The sequence below is a fragment of the Coturnix japonica genome, chromosome 11 (assembly GCF_054131305.1).
Source record: "Coturnix japonica strain WE chromosome 11, WE-NBRP24, whole genome shotgun sequence".
NCBI classification, from domain to species: Eukaryota; Metazoa; Chordata; class Aves; order Galliformes; family Phasianidae; genus Coturnix; species Coturnix japonica.
Window position 1 is genome coordinate 27136861 of NC_140673.1, and position 24218 is coordinate 27161078.

At 41.9% G+C, this 24218-nt stretch overlaps 1 protein-coding gene across 8 annotated transcripts; it reads right to left on the reverse strand.

Annotated features, from left to right (window-relative positions):
* Window positions 1-1353: 1353 nt before the first annotated feature.
* On the reverse strand, window positions 1354-24192 carry ITGB3BP (integrin subunit beta 3 binding protein). Of its 8 annotated transcripts, none has more exons than XM_085511902.1 (9): window positions 24158-24192; window positions 21741-21783; window positions 18975-19104; window positions 16036-16099; window positions 13331-13409; window positions 12106-12199; window positions 10116-10175; window positions 4021-4119; window positions 1354-2372 (listed from the first exon to the last, which is right to left on the reverse strand). In XM_085511902.1, exons 1-8 carry the CDS (start codon window positions 24169-24171, stop codon window positions 4061-4063), a joined length of 543 nt encoding a protein of 180 aa, XP_085368028.1. In that variant the 5' UTR covers window positions 24172-24192; the 3' UTR covers window positions 1354-2372; window positions 4021-4060. The 8 variants fall into 8 exon arrangements, with proteins under 8 accessions (XP_085368028.1, XP_085368029.1, XP_085368030.1 ...); XM_085511903.1 differs by having other exon boundaries at window positions 1354-2828; XM_085511904.1 differs by having other exon boundaries at window positions 1561-2635.
* Between the last annotated feature and the right edge of the window lie 26 nt (window positions 24193-24218).

Below are 24218 nucleotides of genomic sequence, written 5' to 3' on the forward strand. Positions count from 1 at the left end.
GCAGAGCAGAGGTGGAGATGCCGTCTAAATCCTTTGTTCTCTTGCTCTCATCACAGTTAACAGAGTTTCTGTCTGACCTCGTTTTAAAACAACCAACCAGCCCCAAACCCACACACATTTCAGTGTTACCAGAGCTGTTGGCTTCTAGTAGAAATGAATGTTGTTCTGCTTAGTGTAAGTCTCGTAGCCAGCCCTCTGGGTAAGTATCACTTGGGCACTGCACATCCTTGTTTAAAGACTCCTGCCCTGACTTCCCTGCTCCCTGCACATACCAAACTGTCACTGACAGTAGCACATTCTGGAGCTCCCTCTCTGCAGCATCAGTTCAGTGTGTGTGAATCAGCTGTTCCGTGTGCTTCCAACTGTGTGAGTTATGAATACTGTCAATGCAGTGTCTCCAAGCTGACTATTTCTTCAGTTTTTCCAGCTTTATTTGTTGTGGAAAAAATAATCCAAGCCAACATTTGACCCAGGGTGGCTATGACAAAAGGCATTCCTGAATAGTAATTATAACTTCAGAGGGGGGCACTGCAGCTTATCTTATTTCTTTACCTACGCTGTCATAGTTTGCTGGAAAGCACCAAAACTTCGATGTTTTCACAAGCACTAGAATGTTTCTGAGGGCGCGTCCCCCAGCGTGGCACACCAGCTCTGCCACAATCCCTCCTTTCTTTTAGGACACGTAGGCTGAGTGGGCACTAATGTGTATCGGGTGCATAAATAGGAACCTTTGTCTCCAGAGCTGAAGCACGCTGTGTCCCCCAGCACTGAGTGCTGAGAGGCTGCTGGAGCTTCAGGCACTTTGAAGACCTTTCTGTTCCACTGACATAAAGTGTGAAACAGCAGATTAAGATGGAAGCAGAAAACTTCACGTTCTCATGAGCCTGTTCTCTTGTGTTCATCACAAGATCAGGGCAGGGTCCTTCCCACCCGTATGAAAACATTAGTTTTGCGTGGATCTCTTTTCTTTGTCCTTGAGATGGCCTCCAGGGGTGATAAAGTGAGAGTCATACGATCCACCTTGTGTGGAACTGGAAATGGTTCTTAACAGACCCAGCTGTTTCGGAAAGGCAGAAGCCTGGTACAGGGAGAGGTCAAAGAAACAGTAACCGCTTAAATAGGCAAGGCATGTGCTGGGAGGATTTGCAGCAGGAGCTGAGGGTGAAAACATTGTATTTCCCTAAAAACAGTTAAGTAACCAATGTCACCATGAGGGTGGCACTGTGTGAGTCAGTTACTGTGCAGCTGGCTGCCCATCATCACCCCAACTGATCCTCTGTAAAGCAACTTTGTCCTTCTAAGAGCCGTCCAGGACGCCTTGCAGTAGCTGCCCCCCAGTTCACTTGCAGGCTCTTTAAAGATCAGTGTTTATTGAATTTTCAGCTACAAAGGTTACAGTCAGGTTATAGAAACTACTATGACCGCTTTGTCCCAGCTATTTCTTTTCCCATTATCATGCAAACAAACAGGTAGGAAAACCTGTGCTCATCTTAACAACAAAAAGCAGCACAGACAACTTAAATGAGTGACAATTAACTTCTCACATCACCCGCACAGCAATTAAATGCAAGAGTTATTTTTATTTGTTAAAAATTCCCAACGCTGGAGTCCATCCCCATTTGACTACACACATATTTAACCACATATTGTCATGTTTCTTGTTTGGGTTCTCACTGTTTAAGAACTGCTGTTCAATTATCTGTGTTTATGTTGAATTTTACTCTCTCTACATCAAACTTAATGGGAAACAAAAGCCCCCCTGTATATCATTAAATATGGGCATGAAACTGAAGTGGTGACCTAAAAGGAATGTTAATAGAGTGCTGTTATGAGGGTGGGCTTGGCTCCGGTGCCTTTACACAGTGTGATGTGGGTCAGCATTAGAGGAAGCATCTTCCTGGATGGCAAACTGGTCCTAAGTGGCAGCTACAGAGGAGTAATTTGTCAGTATAAACAAATGGAAGGCTCAGCAATCAGAACCATTCCTTGCGTGGTGCAGCTTCCTTTATCTTTGGTCACCAACGGCGTCACCTGTCAGATACGGTGGATTTTTAGGAAGGCTGTTGGAGCCCAGACAGTCCATTCAGATGGTGCTTTGCGGCCTTGTTGCTGCTGAGCTCTGTGGGTGAAGCAGGGAGCAGCCATTTCCCAGGGCACCATGTTTGTGAAGCTTCCTGCTGCTCCCTCAAGGCGTGGGATCCAATGCTCCCCTTTAACAACATTTGCTTCTCAGCAGTTCTTGCAGGGATTGCTTTGCTGCAGTTCTTTATAATTCGGAGCAACACAATGTTTATCTTTGCAGCGGGGCACACAGAGGAAATCAGTTGATGTTCCAAGCAGCAGTGAATGGAAGCTGGCGTTGTGCGCACACACTGGGACAGAACAACCACGAAGAAATGTATTATTTACATTGAGATTATCTGGTTGTGCGCATTGTTCAGTTTAAATAGATGCCAGACATTTTATCTAGATGTGCACCTGCCCAGCGCAGCAAGCAATGCTGCCTGGTATTTGCAGGGGAGATAGGCTTACAGGCCTTCCTCCTCTCCTTTTAAGTCCAATCAAGCAGATGTAGAACTTTGGGTTGATGCGGAATGCATTTTTCACATAATGCCCGGGGGGAGATGAGGAATGACTAAAATAAATTGCAGTTAGACAACATCATCATCATTCATATGATCTGCTCACAATTATAGTTCTGTCCTGTGTCCAGCAGCCTCGCTGCTCAGAAAATAGATGCACACACATCCTAAGGCAATGCAGGCCAACAGATGGTCTCTACTGAGCCGCAGTAACGTTTGGAGCTGCTCTGAGGAAATGCTGTGTTCCTAAATACAGGAAAAAAGAACTGAATAGGTGATGGTTAAAGCGTTGCTCAGCTCTGTATATCAGATATACTCACAGCCTGAGTTTGTAAGTGCTAAGGAAGCAAAGGGCTTTAGTGCACGGAGCCTGGGGGGAGCTGGGCTGGGAGGAGGAAGGAGCAGGGACTCGCTGTCCTGAGCAGCTGACAGGTCTGTGCTGACAGCACCTCTGGGCCAGCAGGGTTCGGAGCTTTTGTTTTCCTTGTAGGTTAATGAATAAAATTTAACCTTCATTGAGAAGTAGAACATGTCTGTGAATTCAGCCCCACAGCAGCGCACTTGGACAGCTGGTAAAAACTACATCAGCTTCATGTCCCTCAGTTCTAAGAACTCGGAGCAGTTCAGCTCTCCAGGAGGAGCGATGTTCTTACACTGCAAAGAAAAAGGCTACAACCTGCAGGTGTTCTCCCCTTCATGTACCCTCTGGCTCTCAGGGTTTAAGGAACTCACGAGCAGGCAGTTTTCCCATGTGTGGGTAACACCCGGTGCCAGACCAGGTCAGCCTCTGACTGGGCCTTTCTTACAGCGCTGCTACAAGGACAAGCAGCTGAAGGAGGAAGAATTTAGAAACCCTTAAATGTGACTCGAGGTCTGTTAGCACCTTGTTTTATGCTTCCTGCTCTGGGACTGCTAAGAACGAACCACTCACAGAACAGGAGGAGCTGACCTGCTGTATAAATCTGCACTCAATGGCACCTCGGGATGCCTGTGTCCCACACTGCTCATGGAGTGCTGGAGGTGCCGGGGTCTCTGTGCTGTCCCTGCCCTGTTCCCCTCCTTGCTTGCCCCCGCCCTGCACGCACCCTGCACTGCTGTGAGGAGCCACTGATGGCAGCTCAGGAAGTGTTTGCTGCAGTGCACGTTTCTGTGCTGTGTTGACCTGTGTTACAGCTGGATCGTCACTCTTTGCAAGCATCCAGTTAGAGACTGACTGCATCCGCAAGGAGGAATGCAACCAGGTGCTTTAGAGCAGGACAGCTTTTTTAGTAGCTCCAATATATCCTTTTTCTCAGCAAACCAGTAGCATTGGTAACCACTGCCACGTGTGGAGTAACAACATTTCCCCAACAAACCATCACAGTTTTGACTGCAAGTCTATCATAGATAGCTCTGCACATTTGAAAGCAGCATGTCTCAGTGCGCAGCGTTACGGTACCTGTGTGCAGCAGCTGGACAAGGTGCACAGCAGACACGAGCTACAGGGAGTCAAGGAGCAGCTGCAGGAAGGCAGAGCTGCTGGCTGGCTGGGTGTGCTCTGCAGGGGGAGAAAATCAGTGAGCACAACAGAACTAGTGCAAATCTCCACGCAGATATGAGTGAACTACTGCAATAGTCAACAGAACTCTTCATACTGTACATAAAAGATCTGTAAGGACCATAAGGAGCTGTACCAAGGATTGCAAGAGAGGAGCAGCCATCCCTGAGCCCCCTGAGGGGGTGGCACACAGCAGAGTGGCACTGAGCGCTGCTGGCTGTGCCCTCCAGCAGGTGAGTGTGGGGCTGAGCGGGTGGCGGGGAGAAGGGCAGAAAGAGCTCAGGGAATGGGATCTGTGGGGTGGGCAGGAGGTGCCTTTCAGGGTGTCTGTACAGCAGCTCATCAGCGCTGGGCTCTGTGCAGCGGATGCTGGTGGTTTGTGCTGCGTTTTGATTCTACCACTGCCACAGGGTGAGGATAGAATTCAGAATTATTGGTGATGTATTAAACATACTGAGGACCATGGACATATTTACTGCATTTAAAGCTAAAATGACTTCCTATGAGGAAAAAGGCTGCACAGAAGCCCACAGAGAGGCATCAAAGCCAGTAAAGACACGGGTGATGGTGAGGACAGGTCTGATGCTCACTCTCCATGCTGTGATTTCTTGGCTGCAGGTGGTGTGATGCAGCCCTGCCTGCAGTTCCAGCAGAGGTACCAGTGCTGTTACATGGAGCAGGCAGCAAATCCTAAACTGCATCTCGTCAGATGACTCCAAAAAAAAAACATCCAGTTCAACTCTGCCTCAGGTACAACTTTGCAGCATAAACACCCTTTGCTTATACAAACTGTTGTTCAATAACTCCAGTTATAATGGGAAACTCCAAATTTGTACGACGGGTTGCCCAAGGAGGCTGTGGATGCCCCATCCCTGCAGGCATTCAAGGCCAGGCTGGATGTGGCTCTGGGCAGCCTGGGCTGCTGGTTGGTGACCCTGCACACAGCAGGGGGTTGAAATTGGATGAGCACTGTGGGCCTTTACAACCCAGACCATTCTGTAGTTCTGTGATTCTGTGACAAGCAACAGAAATGAGTGTGACACACTGAAGTCACACACCAAGTTTAGCCTGTCACTCTGAGAAGGTGTGTTAAAAAATGTAAGCTGCCCAGATTCATAGAAAACTTTACTGACTCTGCTTTGTTTCTAGATGTACACCACAACAACACACTTAGATGAGTCGTATTGATAGTAATACTTATACAGATGGCATTTAGGTATTCAAAGAGTGAAAAAAATATATTATTTCCTTCCCAGATGGTTCAGAGCAGTACAGAGTTTGTCACAGCAGTTGTTTGGGTGAGCAGTTCATGTGGTGAACTCACAGGGAGAACGTGTTGCTCAAAAAGCCCCTGAACCCTTAACAAAACAAGCAAAACAACCCTTCTCCGTATGTCACATGAGGAGCCCACACATAAGCTCAAACGCATCCAAGCACACAAAGCAATATCGGCCCAACCTCCAGCTGAAATCCCGCTGTGCCTGCAGCAGGAGGGCTGGGAGGGCAGCTCAGCATTTTGGGGTTGCTCGGCACAGTGCAGCACCGCAATGGTCACCAAGAAGCCCGGCTCCTCGCTGCCTCCTGCCCAGCCCCTGCAGCACCAACAGGGCACAACCCCAAGTTTCTTCCCCTGCTTCCACTCCTGCTCCTTCCCAAGTCTGACTGCCCTCAAACATTGGCAGATCTAAAAAGCGGAGAGGAAAAAAATGTCCACCTGTCAGGTGATATAAAACCAATCTCGCACTAAATGTGCCAGAATAATTTTTCTCCACCTCAACCACAGTTAAAACCGTCAGTCTATTCATTACTGTCTTTTTATAGTATTTTTATTTAATAAAACCTATTAAGACTACCATACAAATCTCTTTACTTATGCTTTTATCTTTTAACTGATCAATTTTTATATTGCTGACATCCCTTCTTCACCATTTGCTCATTTAAAAATTCATCGTATATGAGCTATGCCCCTGGAGGAAAGGTCTATAAAATTTGTTACAGCCGGCAAATGCGTGCGAGGGGCTGATAGCACATGACTGAATGCTTCACAGCAAATAAAATTTGTTTCTGCAGTAAGCAGAACTGTTTAAATGTTATTTATTTTTATGTTTCAAAGAAAATATATTGTGAAGTGCTGCATTGATTTAATACGCACCAATGTCTGTGTACACGCCGGGCCGGGGGAATTTATGAAACCTTTGCACAACTCCTTTAATTGAATTTTCCAAATCTCTCACCACACACAAATAATCAATATCTTCTGCAGAGAAAACCAGTCAGAATTATTACCGTCTTTCTTTTCAATTTTGTTGTCATCAGCACATACGGAGCACCTGGATATTTGTAACGTCTGGATAGGCAGTTATTTACACCTCCCGAACATATAATTGCTTCTAAGTGAGCCCAAACTAATGTTTCTTTTCTTTATTACTTAAAATAATTATATTCATGGGAGAAAGCGGCGTTTATCCTCATGCAGGAGTCGCTGCATGTAATGGCTGAAAGTACTACAGCGCTTTAATTTTTCATTAAACTTCATGCTCCAAAGTCCAGATCCGCTAGGATTACAAATTAATGGCCATCGAGTCTGTAAAAAGGTACATAGGAAAATAGAGTGTAAACACGAGTGTGAAATTCATGAACAAATGTGGCCGACAGCTACATATAAAATGCAGGCTGACAGTTCTGTGCGTACACACGTCGGGGCTGCGGTCGTATGTCTCATGTGCATTTCTGTATCTGCCACCAGAGTTAATAGCTTAATATTTCATCTGCATTGCAGAAGATGTTAAATCATGGGAGAGGTTTGTAAATTGCCCCCTCTATCCAAAAAGCTTATCACGCTGCAACATCAGGCCCAGGGGCTTCTGAAACCTCAGGCTGTTTTTAAAGGAGCTCTCCTGAGCCCTGGGTCCCATCCAGCTGAATGTGCCATGGTGGCACAGCAGCACGGCCAGCAGCCCCTCACCCTTCAGCAGGGCTCCTCCAGTAGATGACACTGCTCGTCTGTGCTGGGCAAACCACAAGCACTGTGCTTTGTGGATGCCAGCCTAAGTGGTTTCCCTTATCTATTCTAAACCGCAAAGGACTTTGCATGGTTACCAACTGAAAGAAGGGCTGCACGCATGGACTGAGAACACATCCTGCCAAATGAGCCTGAGCAACAGGCTTTCATCCGCAGAGTAAAACTGAGCGTACAACGCTCTTCTCCTTAACGTGCACTTCTCCCAAACAGATTAAAGAACTGAAATTCAGAAATGAATTTATTCTACTCCATTTGAGAACGAGGCAGAAACACGTTGTAAGATGGATTCACTCTCGCTCCCAGCTACCCTCCAGCAGGACAGACCCCACCTATCCAGTTGCTTGCACACCAAGACCCAATAGAAAGTCTAAACTCAAGCTGACACGCATCAGGATGAACTGTGCAATGCTGTATTACTGCCATCCTGCCTATTTTGGGAAGAAACTCTCTTTAATTAATTTCACACCGTTTCTGACACTGCATTGTGTGCTGTGTGATACATGTGGTTCTCTTGGACAAGAAGAAATTCTGCAGAATCAGATCAGAGTGCAAAAGTGACCAAGAAGTAAAAAAAAAGGAACACCTCACTCCTGTTGAAGAGAATCCCTTAATACAGAAAGCCAAGTTTCCAGATGAGCCAAGATGAACCAGCTTAGATTTACTGCACCACAAAATGAACTTTAACAACAGTTCTCTCCATTTTCTATGTAGACCAGGGAGTTTTAAAGGTCTTAACAAGAGAATATCCAGCCATATTTTAAGCCTAAAGCAAAGCGCTGTTGAGAAGAAGAAAGCATCATATCTCTGTGCTTTTCACAGACGTGTTTGCACCTCAGGCTCTTGGACTAAGGTGTTTGCCTGCTCAATGTGACCACAGCCACAGAGAGATTTTTCATGAATTTGAGCAGATTAAACTGGCTGCAAAGAAAAACAGCCGGTTCTCCTCTTGCCTTGCAAACAAGGTCCAGGTGCCATGCTTCATAGCTGGCTACAAAGGTCAGCATTTTCACTGCCTTCTTTCAAGGGACAGCAATACAGGGCAGACAAGTTGGAACTCAGTAGTACTTTTGATCCCTAATCTCTGCAGTTGGCTGTCATTGGTGATCTCAGCTGGGGTGGGATCAAAACCCATCCAGTTAAGCCTGATCCGGTCTCTTGGAGAGCAGCCACTCCCTTTTCAAAGAAGCAAAACTTGAGGCCTTGCATTACGAACAAATGGAAGTTAGGAACATGTAGAACTGACCTTCATGGGGACGATCAGATGTGGCACTGGGCTCCTCAGGGTGAACAGCAACAAAACTGAGCATTTTTTATTCTACTGTAAGACACAGCCTGAAAATAGTTTTCCTGTTTCCTTCCCACACAGCAAATATTTGATCTGCTCTAACACTCCCTTTACTGTTCCTTACTCGGACAGCAGAGTCCTGGATATGATCTACGTCACTGTTTATCTTTTTGGGTAACAGGAATTATTAATATAATTTGGAAAAACCATCTTCAATAGCTTTCCTTTGTAGAATATTATCTTCACTGCTCCAAACACGGGAGTGATTAAATTTTCCTTTAAAATATGCACATCTCAATCTACACATTCATTCCCAACACACATAAAGCATGTTTTGGGCTGTAGCACACTGACTAGATTTCATCGCTTGGCAGCTGTTTTACAGTTTGCTTATATTCTATTCAAAAACATTTTGTTTACTGTAAATGCGAGTCATGGACAAACAATGATGCCATTTTTTATGCTGGTCACACAAAATGATATACTGAGTCCTGCATAATGCTGCCCATTGAGCAAGGAATGTTTTGTATTAAGTTGTTTTAAGCAGAGGTTGTTTATGTAAAGTAAATAAATTTCATGGCTCACCATGTGATGATAATGTGACATTCCACCAGTATCAAGCCACAGAATAGTCATAGGTTTTAAATTTTGAGCATAACTAATTACAAATAATTACAGAAAACCACATCCAGAATTAAAAGGCAAAGTAAAGCATCTCCAAATGCTTTCTTTTAAGCACAAAATTATTGGCCTCTCCTATTTCTGCGTTTTCAAGACTGCAAATAAGAAATGATTCTTTATTGAAGCGAAACTGACATTGAAACTTCATCAGCACTGGTCAGCTTAAACTCATACTCTACTTCCCATCACGCTTTTCCCAATTACTTCATTTCTTCTCCAGTAAGACTGAACACTGCCAATATGTTTAGTGTCATGGGCTGGTTTTTACACCAACAATCACTAAAGAGCAGGACACGAGGGAAGCTGAAGCTGTATTGATCTGCAGTGGCCCACAGCGCTCAGCACTAGCACTGCCTGACAGTGGATGTGTCTTCTGAACAGAAGGACAAGAGGAGTCTGAGCATCCCCACCCAGCCCCCCCCCCACCTTCCCTTGGCCAAGGGGCTGTGTGGGCCACGTGATGTTAAACACCACCAACTTCAAATATTTTCACAGGCCTAGTTATAGGAAACATAATAGCTACGATTTCACAGTCCCCTGGAGTGTGCTAAGTACCTCCCAGTACATACAGGGTGACAAAGGTTCTGCTGCAGACAGCGCATGCTACTTGGCTTATGTACTCAAAATGTGAGAACGGAGAGGAGAGTGAGAAAGAACAAAGATAACCCAGATGTATGAAGGGTAGGGAAAGTCTCAAGGGCCTGAGTGCACCGAGTTCTGGATCAGGCCTCAAGTGCAGGGCTGTTAATGAGACACTTATATGGAGAGATACTCGATACAACAAGATGCTAAAAAGATGAAACCTGCATTTGAATAGTGCAAGAGCTTAGGCTGAGCTGCAAGCTCAGAAGAAATACATTTCACTACTGCCACTTTCATACGTGAAAGGTTATCCAACGTACTTCAGGCCAAAAGAACTAAGGAGGAATCAAGTAAAAGGAATCATCAAAATGTCTGTCATGTGGAAGTTACAACATTGGTTTGGTTTTTGGTTTTGTTTCTTGGTACCTCGGGCAGGACGTTGTCCGTGGTTCCTTTTCAACAGCTGCAGTTCTTCTGCTTGAATCACTGGCAAAGAAAGAAATCATGAATCAATAAATGTTACCCCAGAGATTTCAAGGCAAATAATACCAGCGCTTTCTTATTCATTTTCAAAGCACCTGTGTTTTTCTTCACGTGATTAATAAAAACACCGGGCCTATCTGTGTGCTGCTAAAAAATACTAACAAAAAGAAGTCAAGTTGAAAATACTTTTGAAACGTGCTTGCAAGCCTCATATTATACGTTGTCCCCATTTTTATCTCCTGCTGTTGACACGACACTTTGTTCTAATCCCAAGTGTGGGGGAAATGAGGGTTCTTTCCCATTTTGGAGGCAATAGGAAGCTTACAGAAACAGTGCACATAATAACAGCACCAACAAGAGGTCGGACATCTCGTTTGCAGCCTTGGGGATGTGGTGGTTCTACTGTCCTATCCACGTGTAGGGTAGTAATGTAAACACAGACTGTTTTCATAAAACTTCATTTTGTATAAGAAAGCCTCTGGTTATCTGCATGACAGAGGGAACGAGTAGGGTGCATACAAATGCAAAATGAAATCTGAATGAGCATTGGAATACAAGGCAGGAAAGAAATGCTAATTTAAACAACAGTGCTGCTGGAATTGTGTGGTGCATACATTCCACAGCTGGGCTGCATACACCTCATGCATTAGAGGAGTCTCAGTGATGTTTGGTCACAAAAATCTTGTGGCTTCCAAGTGCAAACATAAGTAGCAGTCAGCCAGCTGCCTTCTGCTCTCCTGCAGTGAGATCCAGCATTCGGCTCTGCAGGTAACAGAGCACCCTGATGGGTTTTGGAATAACGTATACCAGCAAAACACCACATCTGCATAAAGGACTTTGTATGCTTATCTTCTTTGAATGCATGTCCCATGAGTGGATACAGTGGCTGTGCATGTGCACATATTGTTTATTTTCTCTTGTCAGCTGGGAACTAAATTATGAGGTTAGTCCAAAGGACTGATGTTACATAGGTAAACCTTGGAGGATAAGCAGTCATTAGGTAAATACAATGTTAGACACACACCTGCATCATAATCATGCCGTGTGGATATGGATGCTTTCATGCTGCTGTGAAAACTAAGGAACAGACTATTCCAAGGCACAGAGATCAAGGCCTGAACAGCAACAGAACTCCTTGGTGCCTGCAGCTACTTTGAGCTCTAAGGAAGGACCAGACCAGGCAGACAGTTATTTTTTCCTTTGGATACCCAGGAGCGTTTTTTGGTTGTTACCTGTAAGTCAGCAATGAATGATAAGGGCTGGGCGTGGTTTTGTTTTTTTTTCTTGCATTGAAATTCTTTCCCATCACATATTCCCCTTCTAGCTGTGGAGGAAGCTGGGAAATTAAGTACAAACGCTTTTCTGGCTGCTGAGGACTGAGAAGTCCCAAGAACCTCTGGCTTGGAGTAAGGATAAAACTTTCCTAAAACAAACACGCATAAAAGGAAATCTTCGACTTTCCGTGCTCCTATTACAGATGTGCCATGGCTAAGGTGCCCCTCTCCCAGCACAATAAGCATCTGGTATGTCCATCATTTAAAGTCAGATGAATAGCGATTTTAAAGCCTGGAAACCTATATTCAGCCTAATCCTTCTAACAGGCAAACAAACAAAACAACTTCCTTCCAAAAAGAGAAGAAAGGCAACGCAATCAAAGTGCAAACGTTTAGCCTAATCACTAGCTAACTGCCCACTAAGTAGCTAACTATTTACATGAGAAAAGCTGTTGCTCTTCCAAGTTTTTCCTCTCCATCTGCAGCTGAGTTAGAAGTGTGGGTCCTTGAGGTTGTCTTTCTTTTATGTCCCTATTGGGTGCACGGGGACGTTTAAGGCGTATTTGCTCTGACCAGAAGAACTCAGGCAGCAGAGGCCTGCAGTACAACCCTTCATTATAACACAGGGGAGTATAAATATTGTCGGAAATCCTTCTTACTTAGCGCTTGGGTTTTCTGCACTTCAGCGCTCAAGTCGCACGACGAGTCTGAGTCACCGATGATATTTTCCAGCTCTCTGCTGCCCTCTAAAGCCTGGAAGAAAACATAATCAAAGATCGTTAAATCTCACTCCCGAAATACCTACACAGCTCGAATCACATTCCGACAAGGAAGAACTTTTGGGACACTCCTCACAAACTCTCAATACCACATCAGACTTCCTCTCACAGAGCGAGCAAGATTAAGGAGTTTAATGGCGTTAAGAACATATGTTCCTTTGGAAAATGGCATTCAGGTGCCTTTGAAAGAGTTGCTTAAAAATCTCCTGTTATTTACGCTTCACTCAGAAGTCTTCAGCTGTTTAAACAGATTAACACTTGATCCCCAGGAAAGCAATCTCGGAGCATGTACAAGCTGGCTATAACATGTTAGTAAAAGAGAAATCTACAGGCATTTACCATTCTATGGAAGAAGTGAATACCCCCCAGCATTTCATGGTAGATCTGAAACTATACAGTGGCAAATGAGAAACACAAAAGGTTTTCTAAATAAACATTTCCACTATAAGATTCTCAAGTCTTAGCACTGGTGGTTTGCTGTTCTTTTCCCTGTGAATAAAATCTTGCTGGACCACACATCGATGAAAATAAATGATGAAATGCTTCCATTATGCTGAGCTGTATCCAGAATGTTGACATTGGGCAGCTAACCTGGTCCTGAATGGATTCAAGAAATCTGAGCAAACCAGAAGAATTATTTGCATTTTAGCATGTATAAAGCAGACTCTATTAAATGATGATACATTAGAGGTAAATTAAATAGTACAATCACTTCAACACAAAGGGATATTAAATCTTCAAGGACATATAAATCTACACTGTAATAACTCACACTGCGAGTTATACATAGTAGTTGGTAACTATTTCATATGCTTTTATTCATGTACAAAACGAGCAGATGCACTTCAAATAGTGTGCTTGGAAAAGCAACTTCTCTAATTCAGAACCTATTAAGTTGCCTTGTGTGTGTGTGTGTGTGGGCTGCACTTTCTGTACTTCCAGGCCAGCTCTGCTTGGATTCCAGTATTTTACTTGCTTCCCTATTCCTTTAAACTCAAAAGTTTAGAGAAAAAAAAAAAAAAAAAGTTCTTTAGTTTAAGAACTTCCATTCTTAATTCCACGCTAAAAGAAGATGAAGAAATAAATAAATCAGTGTAAATCAGACCTGTAGGCTTGTCAGCTTTTCTCTTGCTTTCAGAATTCTCACCAATGAACTTTGCACGTTGGACTGCAGCGCTGCAAACCTGCGTGTGAAGGTGGAACAATTGCTATTAGACACGGGGCACTGAAAAAAAATATCAGCGTTTACAGGGGATCCAACAGCTTCTCAACGTGATAACAGGACGGATGTAAATAACCTGTGAACCAATGAGCTACCAACCTGACTGTGTCATACCACATCAAATACAGCTTTAAATATCTATCTGGGAAGTGCCAAACATATGTATCCTAATTTCTAACACAGAAACTCAGGTCAGTAATCAGGATTTCCTTATAGTCACACAGGATGACAGCGGTACAGCCTCATCTATTAACCACAAATACATCTGATTGCCAGTGTAAATACCAGACTTTGTTCTCTGTAATAAAAATTAAAATCATATTCCTTCAGGTTAGATCTAATTTCAGACTAGAAGTGAATGATTGAGGATCTGCGCTGAGTATTCATTACAAAGAAGTCCTACCATTGAGGTTTAGGTGAGGTTCCCCTGGAACGCATGCAAATCAAATGAGGCAACCAGAATCATCTACCTGCTGCTTCTTCCCCATAAAAGGAGAATCACATTTGTAAGAAACCCCGAATCTAGTATTAAGAAAGAAAGAAAGTGTATGGAGGCTCACATAAATAGCAGTGTGTAGGTGTTGGTTTTTAAATGTGTTTTACTGTCATGTTCCTAACTGCTTGTCTTTCAAATACTTGCCTTTTTTTAATTAAAAGAAGAGCACACTGAATTATTGAATGCCAACATTTAAATGTTAAGGAATACCACCGTTACAGAACCCTCCTGCAAGCTCAAGGTTACTGTCACTGTGCCATGGGTCTGTGTGTTAACTGAGGGATTTACTGGTTCACCAAAAATAAAATCAGAACTGAAATCCACCCCAAACCACCGTCCCAAAGCAAAGCAAAACACCCCTTTTATTGGAGTCTGCAGCTTTTCAGTGGCATAACTGTAAGATGGCGTCATTTTCCATGTTATGTGTTTCATTCTTACAGTCTAACATACCATCCAGACAATGCTGCTGCCTGCCAGGCTCCGCCACTAAGAAGACACTTCCTGTCCTACAAGGAAGGAATTTCAACCTGATGGTGGGGGAAGTTCCCATTACAAGACAAACAAACAGGAAAACAAGCACATCAGCACCACAACTGGAATGATCAGAAGGGAGAGTTACAACCTTAAGCGTGAGTAATTATTTGAACAAATGTCACCAATGTTATTAATCAGATGCAATGTATGCAGTAGGGTATCTAGTCCTGAGGTAATTTTTATATCAAATACAATGATACATGAATTAATATGAACAACAGTTTCACCTCAGGTATTTTGAAAGAGAAAGTCTTCCTGACCTACAGACACGAGAATTTACATAACAATCTGAATCGGATGCCCAGGAACTGGGCCTGAATGAAATACAGGATAGTCACAATATGAAGAACAAGAAAAAACAGATGAAGTTGTAGAGGAGGGATGAAGACATGGAACAACCACATTGATGCTGAGCTGTGAATAAGACAGATACCAAAGATGGACATCAAGGACATCAGAGGACAAGTTGCTGAATCATCAGCTAAGCAGGCAGAATAACACAGAAGGTAAGTTTATAAGAACAGAAGTGCAGTCCTGGTGAGTGCAATTTCAGTCAGGTTAAAAGAATGGAGAGTGTTGAGGGAGTACTGAGGATAATGTATTTATTGGATAACATCCCAAGAAATTGGAAGGCATCCTCAGTACAGTCCAACACACAGAGACTCACAGTTTTCTGGTGACCAAGTTCTATCACAGTAAAAACAAATATTTTCTTTGCCCAGCTCTTTGGGTGTTTGTTTGGCAGGGTACACAGATAACACAGTAACACACTTACATGACACCTCACTGCTGGCACAGAAAAAATCAGTTCACATTTCAGCTGAAATTCGGCAACGTTATAAACAATTCAGTGCTTCTCAAAACAGGAAATATCAAGCAGTACTAATAACAAGAGACATGAACAGCCTCACCTGGAACAAGTGTCTGTCATTTCTCCTTCCTCACATCCATCAAGCTTAGGAAAGCACTTTTATCAAACACCTTGCCCAAAACATTTATTTTGGTGCTTATTAAACGTGGACTGCCCAAAGTCCAAGGATCAGTGTTGGAAAATTATGGCTTAAAATAAGATTGTGGCAGAAAATACAGGATTTTTTAAAGATTTTACCATGCAAATGTGAAGTTTTGTCATCATTACCTTTATCATCATTATCAGATCTTAACTGAAAAGCATCCCAAGGTTACTGTGCCTTTATCTTTGGATGTTTGTGATTCCAAAAATAAGGTAAAGAATGTATGTTTCCAGAAGATAGGCAAGCATACTTTTACACTGATAGCTTAATTATGATATCTCATTATGTATTGCTATGGACATGACTCCTGTATCAGGCAGTGCCATATGCCCCATGCTGCCATTGAGACAGAACTGTTTGGACAGTTGCATTGCAAACCCTGCATTCCTTTGTACCCACAGCCCTCCCATTCAGTACCTTCAAATATCCAACACTGAGCAATTACAAATTAAAAATAACCACTATTAATTTAATTCTATATGAAATACAAATCCCTCCGAGTGAAAATGACGACACTGCACCCTCAAAGCACTGTACACACTTACGCATCCTCCACTGTTTGAGGCTGCCCTCTTCTGGATAATCTGCTTTCTGAATCACTTTCATTTCCTAGGAGGTTTACAAGAAAGGGGAAAAAAACAATGATAAAAATAAAACGTTAACCTTCTGAAGCACAGAAACACTGTTAATATGAACCTTGGCTAACAAATGATCTTTCAGGAAGATTATGTTTCAATTATGAAACAGGGCAGATTCCTTAGTAATGAATCACCCTGACTTGACTATAAGTTATTCTTCCATAATTTGACCTCTCACCAGTTCACGTGACATCTGTGTTTGTGGAAATCTTGGGATTATCAAATTAACAGCTGTAAGTCTGTGTAATTCTGACATAGATTCTTTATTCTACATGTGTAAGGTGGAATGATACAGAGATGGCAACAAAGATGGTGACAGATATTCAAAAGGTCACTTATGAGGGAAAACTCACTGATATGGATGCCTTCACTGGGAAATGCTGAGGCAATCTCCACCAGGGAGCAACCTCCAAGAGATGCTGCCTTAGTGGTGGTCAGCCCTTAAATGAGGTCTAGAGGAGGTGGAGTCAAGCTCCACCCCTTCCAGGAGCACAGCTAAATTACTCTCACCTGTGTAAGTTGTTGGGTTTTTTTCCCCTATTATGTGCCTAAATACAGCACAAAGCTTTACCATGAAAAACCATAATTACTGAGCAACAAACCCTCACTTTCCTTTAAGAAGTGGTTGGCCCCCAGCTCCATCCTGTAAACAACTACAAGGAAATAAGGTGCAAATTATTTCCAAGGGCTGACATACTGTACTGACAGTATAATGTTCTAGCTTGTCAAATGATGGGGCATGATAAATCATACCCCACTTGCCGTTGTTCTGCATGTCGAGTCCCATTTCTGTGTTTCAGTACGCTGCTATTTGGAGCAGTTACATTTTTGTAAGGGAACAGGAATAGGTTATTACCACAAAAGCCTGTTCCCATGGCTTTGTTAACAAAACCTCAACTAACAGCTGATTTACAAGTGATATCTATTAACACAGTGTAACACTTAAAATAAAAGTGCCTTTTCAGCAGGAAATGAGAAATAGTGCATTTAAAAAGACAACTTGTAACTGCGATGTAAGAGCAGGTTTGCTCCACCATCTTGTAGCCATATGAATATGGGGACAAAAAGGAAGCTAGTACTAAATAACTGAGCAATCATCCATCTCAGTGTCAGCTATGATCAGGGGATCAGTCTTTTCATAAAGAATGACTCCTCGCATCCATATTTATTAATAGTATGGAATCACATACTTACAGCATGCATTACAGTATATATTATAGTATGCATTCACCTCTGCATTAACAGCCTATTAGACATCCATGTTAGTACGAGACATTTTGCTCCTTTTTTTCTTTTACCTACAATATAAGGCACGTAATGCAAATGCAGAGCTGCCGAAAAGTTTAAGAACTTGTAATAGAGCCAGATAGGGTATTATAAAGTGTTGTGTGGCAGAAAGGCATCTGACTGAAACTAAAGAGTCACTAAAGCCAGAAATTAGATGTAGGGAATATTCAAGAGAACATATATAAAGAGCCACAGTATTTTTAATTTTGTACTTGACTGCTACCATCATAAACAATTCAAAGCTTTCTGCAAAGCTAAGGTTTAAAAGTACATGCAGATATCTGAATGGAAACCATGGGATCACAGCCTGAACCAGTGATAGAGCACCTGGTGAAGGAGCACGGCCAGCCCTGGGAGCACAGATGGGAGCAATTCTCTTGTGCAACCCTGGGTCCACCCCTCCCTAACCTCATTTAAGGGCTGGCAACTGAAAGAGACATATCTCTGCTTGGAGATCACCTCATTTGGGGGTGTTCAGTGAGCCCTAATCCCTGGAAAGGGGTAAGCAATTCTTTCTATGTTCCCAAAATGTGATGTCTACTTTTCTTGCTTATAGCTTATCTTATGGAGACGTGAAGTATAGAACAGAATTATAATGCTGTGTTTCTTTTTTTTGTTTTTTTACTCATTTCTTTAAAAATTGTTTTCTTTTTTTTAGGGCTAAACTTCAACTAGTGTTTATTCTGTTCTGCTCAGAATATTTCTGCTCATCATAGTTTGTGAATGTCAATGAAGCCTCAATTACTGCCCATAAATTCCAAACTATATGGGGCCTGGAAGCTGGCATCTGGAGTGCTCACCCACAGATTGACCTCAGTGGACTGAAAGATGTGGATTCAAGGCCTGCTTTGGCAACCAGCCCATGGAAGGTGAGTTGGAACTAAATGATTTTATGTTCCCTTCTAACCCTACCTGTTATATGATTTATTTTTTTTTTTAATAGGATTTGTAATGTAAGGAAACAAAAGCTCTTAGGTTTTATGTGGAGCGATGAGTGTTTTTGTATTATTGTTTTTATAAGTAACACTAGGTGAGTTACTGCCTTCTCTACACTTAAAACATCCATACAAGCAGGTTATTCTACTGAAAATACACTTCATAGTTTGCTTGCATCGAAAGTTGTCTGTGGAGATATGTCTTAAAATGAAATGGAAATGATTTAATTATAAAAGGGCATCTTTGCTGAGAGCTCATGACAGTCAGAGCTGTGTTAGCTCAACTAAAAACAGCCTTACTTTGAGTAACTATGTAAAAAATTACATAGAAGAAAGCAAAGGAGGAAGAGTTAAAGTAACTCAACTTCTCTTTTACACTTGATCTAGTAACTTCTACCTCATGTTCCATACACATAGAGGAAGACTCAGAACTGAGAAATTCAGTGTGTACGCATGAATTTATTTTACTGGTGTGAACAAATAAATCTGTTCCTCCATCTCAAACTTGGGAAGCTTTAAGACAAAAAAAGAAATCAAACATACTGCATGAGACACATAAATCACTAAATCAACCCAATAGCCAGAAAAAATGTTGCAGAAAGAAAGGCAAAATGTTCAACTAACCATGTGATAAGCTGTTCCCGAGATCCTCTGCATTACTACTTGTGGGAGATGAAAATGGACTTATCTGCCGTGTTCCCGTTGTTGGTGAATAGTTTAGATCCTTGTTGTCCAAAGGGCCTGCTTCAGCTGGCTAATGTGTAGTAGAACAACAAAGAATTTGGATTAATGTTGGCTGAAGACAAAGGAATTCCAATATCCACCCGAACCCTTGAAAGTTACAGAATTTCCATCTGTAAACTAAATACATCCTGGCCTCTACTTGTCTCATAGGCAGAGCTGCATGTTGTATCCCAAATCAGTCAAAGCCTCTTTGAAATCTATCTGATAAGAGGGATTTTTAAGTAACTCCAAGTTTTATGTACTCCTGCTTATGGGAAGCCTATCATACGTGTGCAAACATTCTTTTTAGTCAAAAACAAAAAGACAAAGTACACTTCAATCACCAGCCTCCTTGTTTTCATTTTAAGATAAGCACATGGCTTCCAAAGATTCAGATGTTCTGGCATATATATGTACATACATGTGTAATTTAAACAGCAGTCAAAAACTGGTATTATCCTACTGAGAATGTAAGGCATAGGAATACTTTCAGTTCCATCAAAAAATAGTGATTTCTAATGTTTTCTAAACAAGTGTTAATTAAAAACTAACATGGAAGTCCATTTAAAATTGTCTGCTAAACCCAAAACTTTGGCTTAGAATTTCGATACGTTTTATTATACAGAAGTAGCAATTTAATGGTGTATGAGAAATTCATCAGAGAAGTCTCCATTTCTGAAATATTACCAGTTTGTTCTCTAAATTGCAACTCTGAGAAACTGGGATTTCCCTTCACTACTGATACTAAGAATAAAAACAAGTTTGTTTACACACAAAGGGCTTCAGTTCAGGCAAGAAGTTGCTTCCAGCTAAAAAGCCCAGCAGCTTTATACAATATCATTAGTGACAGTCAAGGAGATGTACAAAGAAACAGAACATGCACAGCCTGAGACTCCACTTGTATCAGCTGCATCTTACACTCCTTGAAACCACTGGTGAAGTGACTAAGGGATTTCTGTGTAACTAATAAGTAACATGCACAGCACCTGATAGTACCTTACTGTTATGTAACCAGTAACTAAAAACAAAAGGGCAGGAATGCACACCATGCAGCAAGTCAGAAAACAAAGCTTAAGTGACAGCTTTCCTGTTCTTGCCCAGCTCCCTTTTCAAGGAGACAGCAGGCGTGTCCAGCACTGCTTCCAATGAGATCAGCCACCTCCAAAAGTGGAGAATGCAGATGAGTGATTTCACTGTACTGACATCTATTATACTGAGAATAAGGGGTATTTTACATGAAGCCATTTTTTCCATTCCCTTCCAGTCTTTTCTCATGGGTATAAAGAAGAAACATCAGTGTAACAGTGATGCTGGTGATCTTTTCTCCCTCTTGGAAACAGAGTACAAGCAAAGCAAAATGCACCAAGAAAGTAAAGGAGAAACTTCAGTTTGTAATTAGTTACGTGTCTGGGCCCATGGAGGTTGAGGAGCAAATTGATTTGTCTCTATTTTTGCAATTGAAGCAAGGAAAGGAGCGACTCATTCCCTTCCCATACAAGCAGCCTTTTCCAGCAGGCCAAGCCCCGCTCTGCTCACAAAACTTGGCTTTAAGGCAGCAAAGAACTGTGTGTGATTTCAGCTGGACCACTCAGCTACAGAAACATCACTACACCCTAATAAACAGATGCAAAATTAGTCACAGCTGCATTCTGTGCAGAACAAGTTGGATAATGGTATGCCAAGCTGTTAATTAAATTGCTAATGATTTTTTTTTTTCAGTGCCATTGCAGCATTTTGCCAGCTTTTCTTTCAGCAACAACAGAAACAATCCTGCAAATGTTTAAAATGGTGTATCTGTGTTCTGCTAACAAGCAGCGAGAGCTCCATGTATGAGCTGTGTGTGAGCAGTTCTCTCGAGAAGGGCACAGATGTGGAGATTTACTGGGAGCTCATTGACTGAGCAGCTATTTCTCTTCATGTACTTTTACACATTTTTCCTTCGTTTAAATGCTGCCATCCTCACAAAGACCTCTGTGTGGTGTCTGCAGCAACACCCACTGTTGGTAGAAGCAGATAATAAACTGACATATGTCCTGGCACGTTGGTACTGGGATGATGCTATGGCTGCATTTACAAAAAATAATAGCAACAGTACAATTTTATTTTTATTGTGATAACTGTGGTGAAATTTATTACAGTGTAAGTACTTTATTGTTTCATTATGCCAGATTAGCTGAGGGAGGTAATTATAGCCTTGACATGAAAATGCCTTTAATGTTTTCATTTCCATTTTGCAGTTTAGAATATGCAGGTTACAGCATTATCATAATTCCATATTGTTACATGTACAATTGCACGGCAGAACGTTTGATCCAGGATAATGGGGCTGATTTCTAATGAATGATTCCACCAAGCAGCTTAACTCATTCAGCTCTTGGGTAAACAGTGAGGGCAGCACAAATATGCATGTTTCTCTCTTTACTTTCAAGTATTCATGCAGGCACACATTGCTTAGGGCCAGGCAGCTGTAGGACAAATAGAATGCTACAAATTATGTACTCGTATTTTCATCACTAATTGTCATTGTGAGCCTTCCTGGGAATTTTCTAGACAGCCACCAATCCATAATATTCATTAACCAATGAGATACTGTATCTATGTACAGATATACATATACATGCCTATATACACATATCTGACATCATTCCATACACCAAAAATACTTACGTTATGCTTCTTAACACTGCCTAACTTCAGTGATCTCTTAGCTCTGCAAGATAAAAATACACACAAGTTTTCTGGTCATTGAGATGCAAAGTTTCCACGTAGTAAGGTTTATCATTCCTAACGTCAATGCCATTTCCCTTTTGCATATGTTGGACTTATTTCTAAATGCTACACCAGAAAAATAAATAAGCCTCAATCAAAGCAAATACATTAAGTAATTAAAATACAGTCTAACAAAAACATTGCTTGTTTAGAAAGATAAAATGTTTCCAGAGGAAAATCCAACTCTCTCTTTTTATACTAGAGATAAAAAGACAGCGGATTTCTCAAGATGCTACGTACATGCTTGTCCCTTAAAAACTATGAACAATGAAAAATGCAAAAGCATCATTATTTACATCATTATTTACATTGTTATTTACATTGTTATTTACGTACCTTCTGAGTAGGGGTGAAATCATTTTTCCTTTAGTAGAATTATTAGGTGCTTAAAACGCGGGTACAGCCAAGGTGAAAAAAGAGGTTCTTCCCATCATTTTAGCTCTTAACATGATTCAGTGCTACCAGACTATGACTTAACTGGGGAACAGATGCTCTATGTCTTTACAGGTCCCCAAACCATAAGAAACTATTTTCTAGTCTTCTCCACTATACTGATTCAGGAGCACGCCAAGCTCTCTCTGCAAAATCTGCTCTGCTGAACGGGATGCCCAGCTGTTAATGGCAATGCTAGGAGAGGAAAGCTGAATATTTATAATACTTTACATCGTACAGCTGTCTTCTAAAGAGCAGTCATCAAAATTTTATTGAATGCAGACTAAACGCTCAAAGGAAAGAAAGGTCAACATAAATTAAGACTATTTTTCCCAGAGACAACCGAAACTTTTAAAGTACGTTCTTAAATCTTAGTGGTTTAAAGCATTACATAAAACAATGAAGAAAAAATTAAAATCTTTATAAGAACAGTCCCCGAGAAACATATACTATATCAACTTGAACAAGAAGATTTAGAAATGCATTATATTTCAGGATCTTAGCACTGTTTTTATCCTGCAGAAGAACATACTGTAAGGAATTAAGATGACCTCATTCCAAACATATCCTCTTAATTCATGGTACCACTCCAAAATTTCAAATTCAAGTGATAAAAAAAACATCTTTGAAATATAACTCAGGTGCAGGTCTTTTACATGGGTGAGATTACAGTGATCTCTATTACAAAAAGGAGAAGTATTTTATCTCTAAAAAGCCAAGTAAACAGGTAACACATCTAAAAAAGTGGCTGAAATTCTTGCCAAAGGGCAGTCAAAGCCGTAGCAGTTTGATGGAACCCTTCATAATGTATTTCTTTATTAAATACCAACCCATGTTGCTTAAGGAATACAGACTCTGTTACATCTTCCACTCTGGTGGCAGCAGGGAAACATATTTATTAATACACCTACTCTGAAAGGCTGCTCCAGCTCTTGACATCTGCTGTTCTCTCAGAACAAGTTACAATTTTTGCTTAATCTACATGGACTCCTTGGCTGGGATCACTAAAATAAAACTCATCCAAGCTTAGTTTGGTTTATCTTTTTTTATATGGCTGGAAAAGCCGTGCCATGGATCTGGATGAGAAACCAATGTCAGAGTTTGAACAAGAACAGGAGGCAGAAAGATACTGTGTATGTGATTGTAATACCTCAGATTGGTTCAAATTTACCTAACTGGATTTATTTTACTTTACATAGTGCAGAAAATATAGCTAGCAAGGAGCATTGTGCTTGTTTATAGGTTAAAGCACTATGTATTACTGCTATGGTGTATTGCTAATCTACCTTTCTTAGGTATATCTGTAGTTTCTCACTAATATTCAGAGATTTTTAATCACTTATGTGCTGTTCTGGTGTAACCACTTAACCAAGGAACTAGTTGACAGAAAGCTTGGCTATATATAATTTAACTTCCTGCAAGGAAACAGCATAGGAAATCAGTTAACTCCATGTATACCCAACTTTTTCTATTGTAATTCATTTACGAAAGATCGCAATGGTAGCAGTTGCACACAGATGTGATATACAAATGCTATATGCTTTACATGCTGCCCAGAGCTGAGGTCCCGCAGACACCCAAGGTCAGGGATGGGGCTCTGAGCCCTATGGAGCTGTGTGTGAGCCTGTTCATTGCGGGTAATAGGACCAAGTGGCCTTTAAGGGTCCGTTCCAACTCAGACGGTTCTATGGTGCCACGAACCGTTCGTTATGAACACCCTGGGCACACCGCAGGCCGTTCCGTTTAGTTTCCTCCCGTTCCCTGCTCATGACGGAGCTAAGAGCCGATCCCGCCCTTCCCCACACAGCGCTGCCCCCCGCCAACGGCCGCCCTCAGGGGCTGTAATGGCGCCCGCTTCCCGCCCGCCCCGCGCCGCTACCTACATCATGACGGCCATTCGAACGGCTCCCGCCGCCTCAACGTCCCCGCCCCGCTCCGTGCAGC

Bases quoted from the DNA above. Each gene is read 5' to 3' on its own strand.
- ITGB3BP (XM_032446422.2), bottom strand. From the start codon at position 22,201: ATGATTTCACCCCTACTCAGAAG. The intron at 16,100-18,974 runs GTTAGTTGAACA...TAAACCTCCTAG, and splicing joins CGGGAACAGCTTATCACATG to GAAATGAAAGTGATTCAGAA. The intron at 13,410-16,035 runs GTAAGTGTGTAC...CTTCACACGCAG, and splicing joins CCTCAAACAGTGGAGGATGC to GTTTGCAGCGCTGCAGTCCA.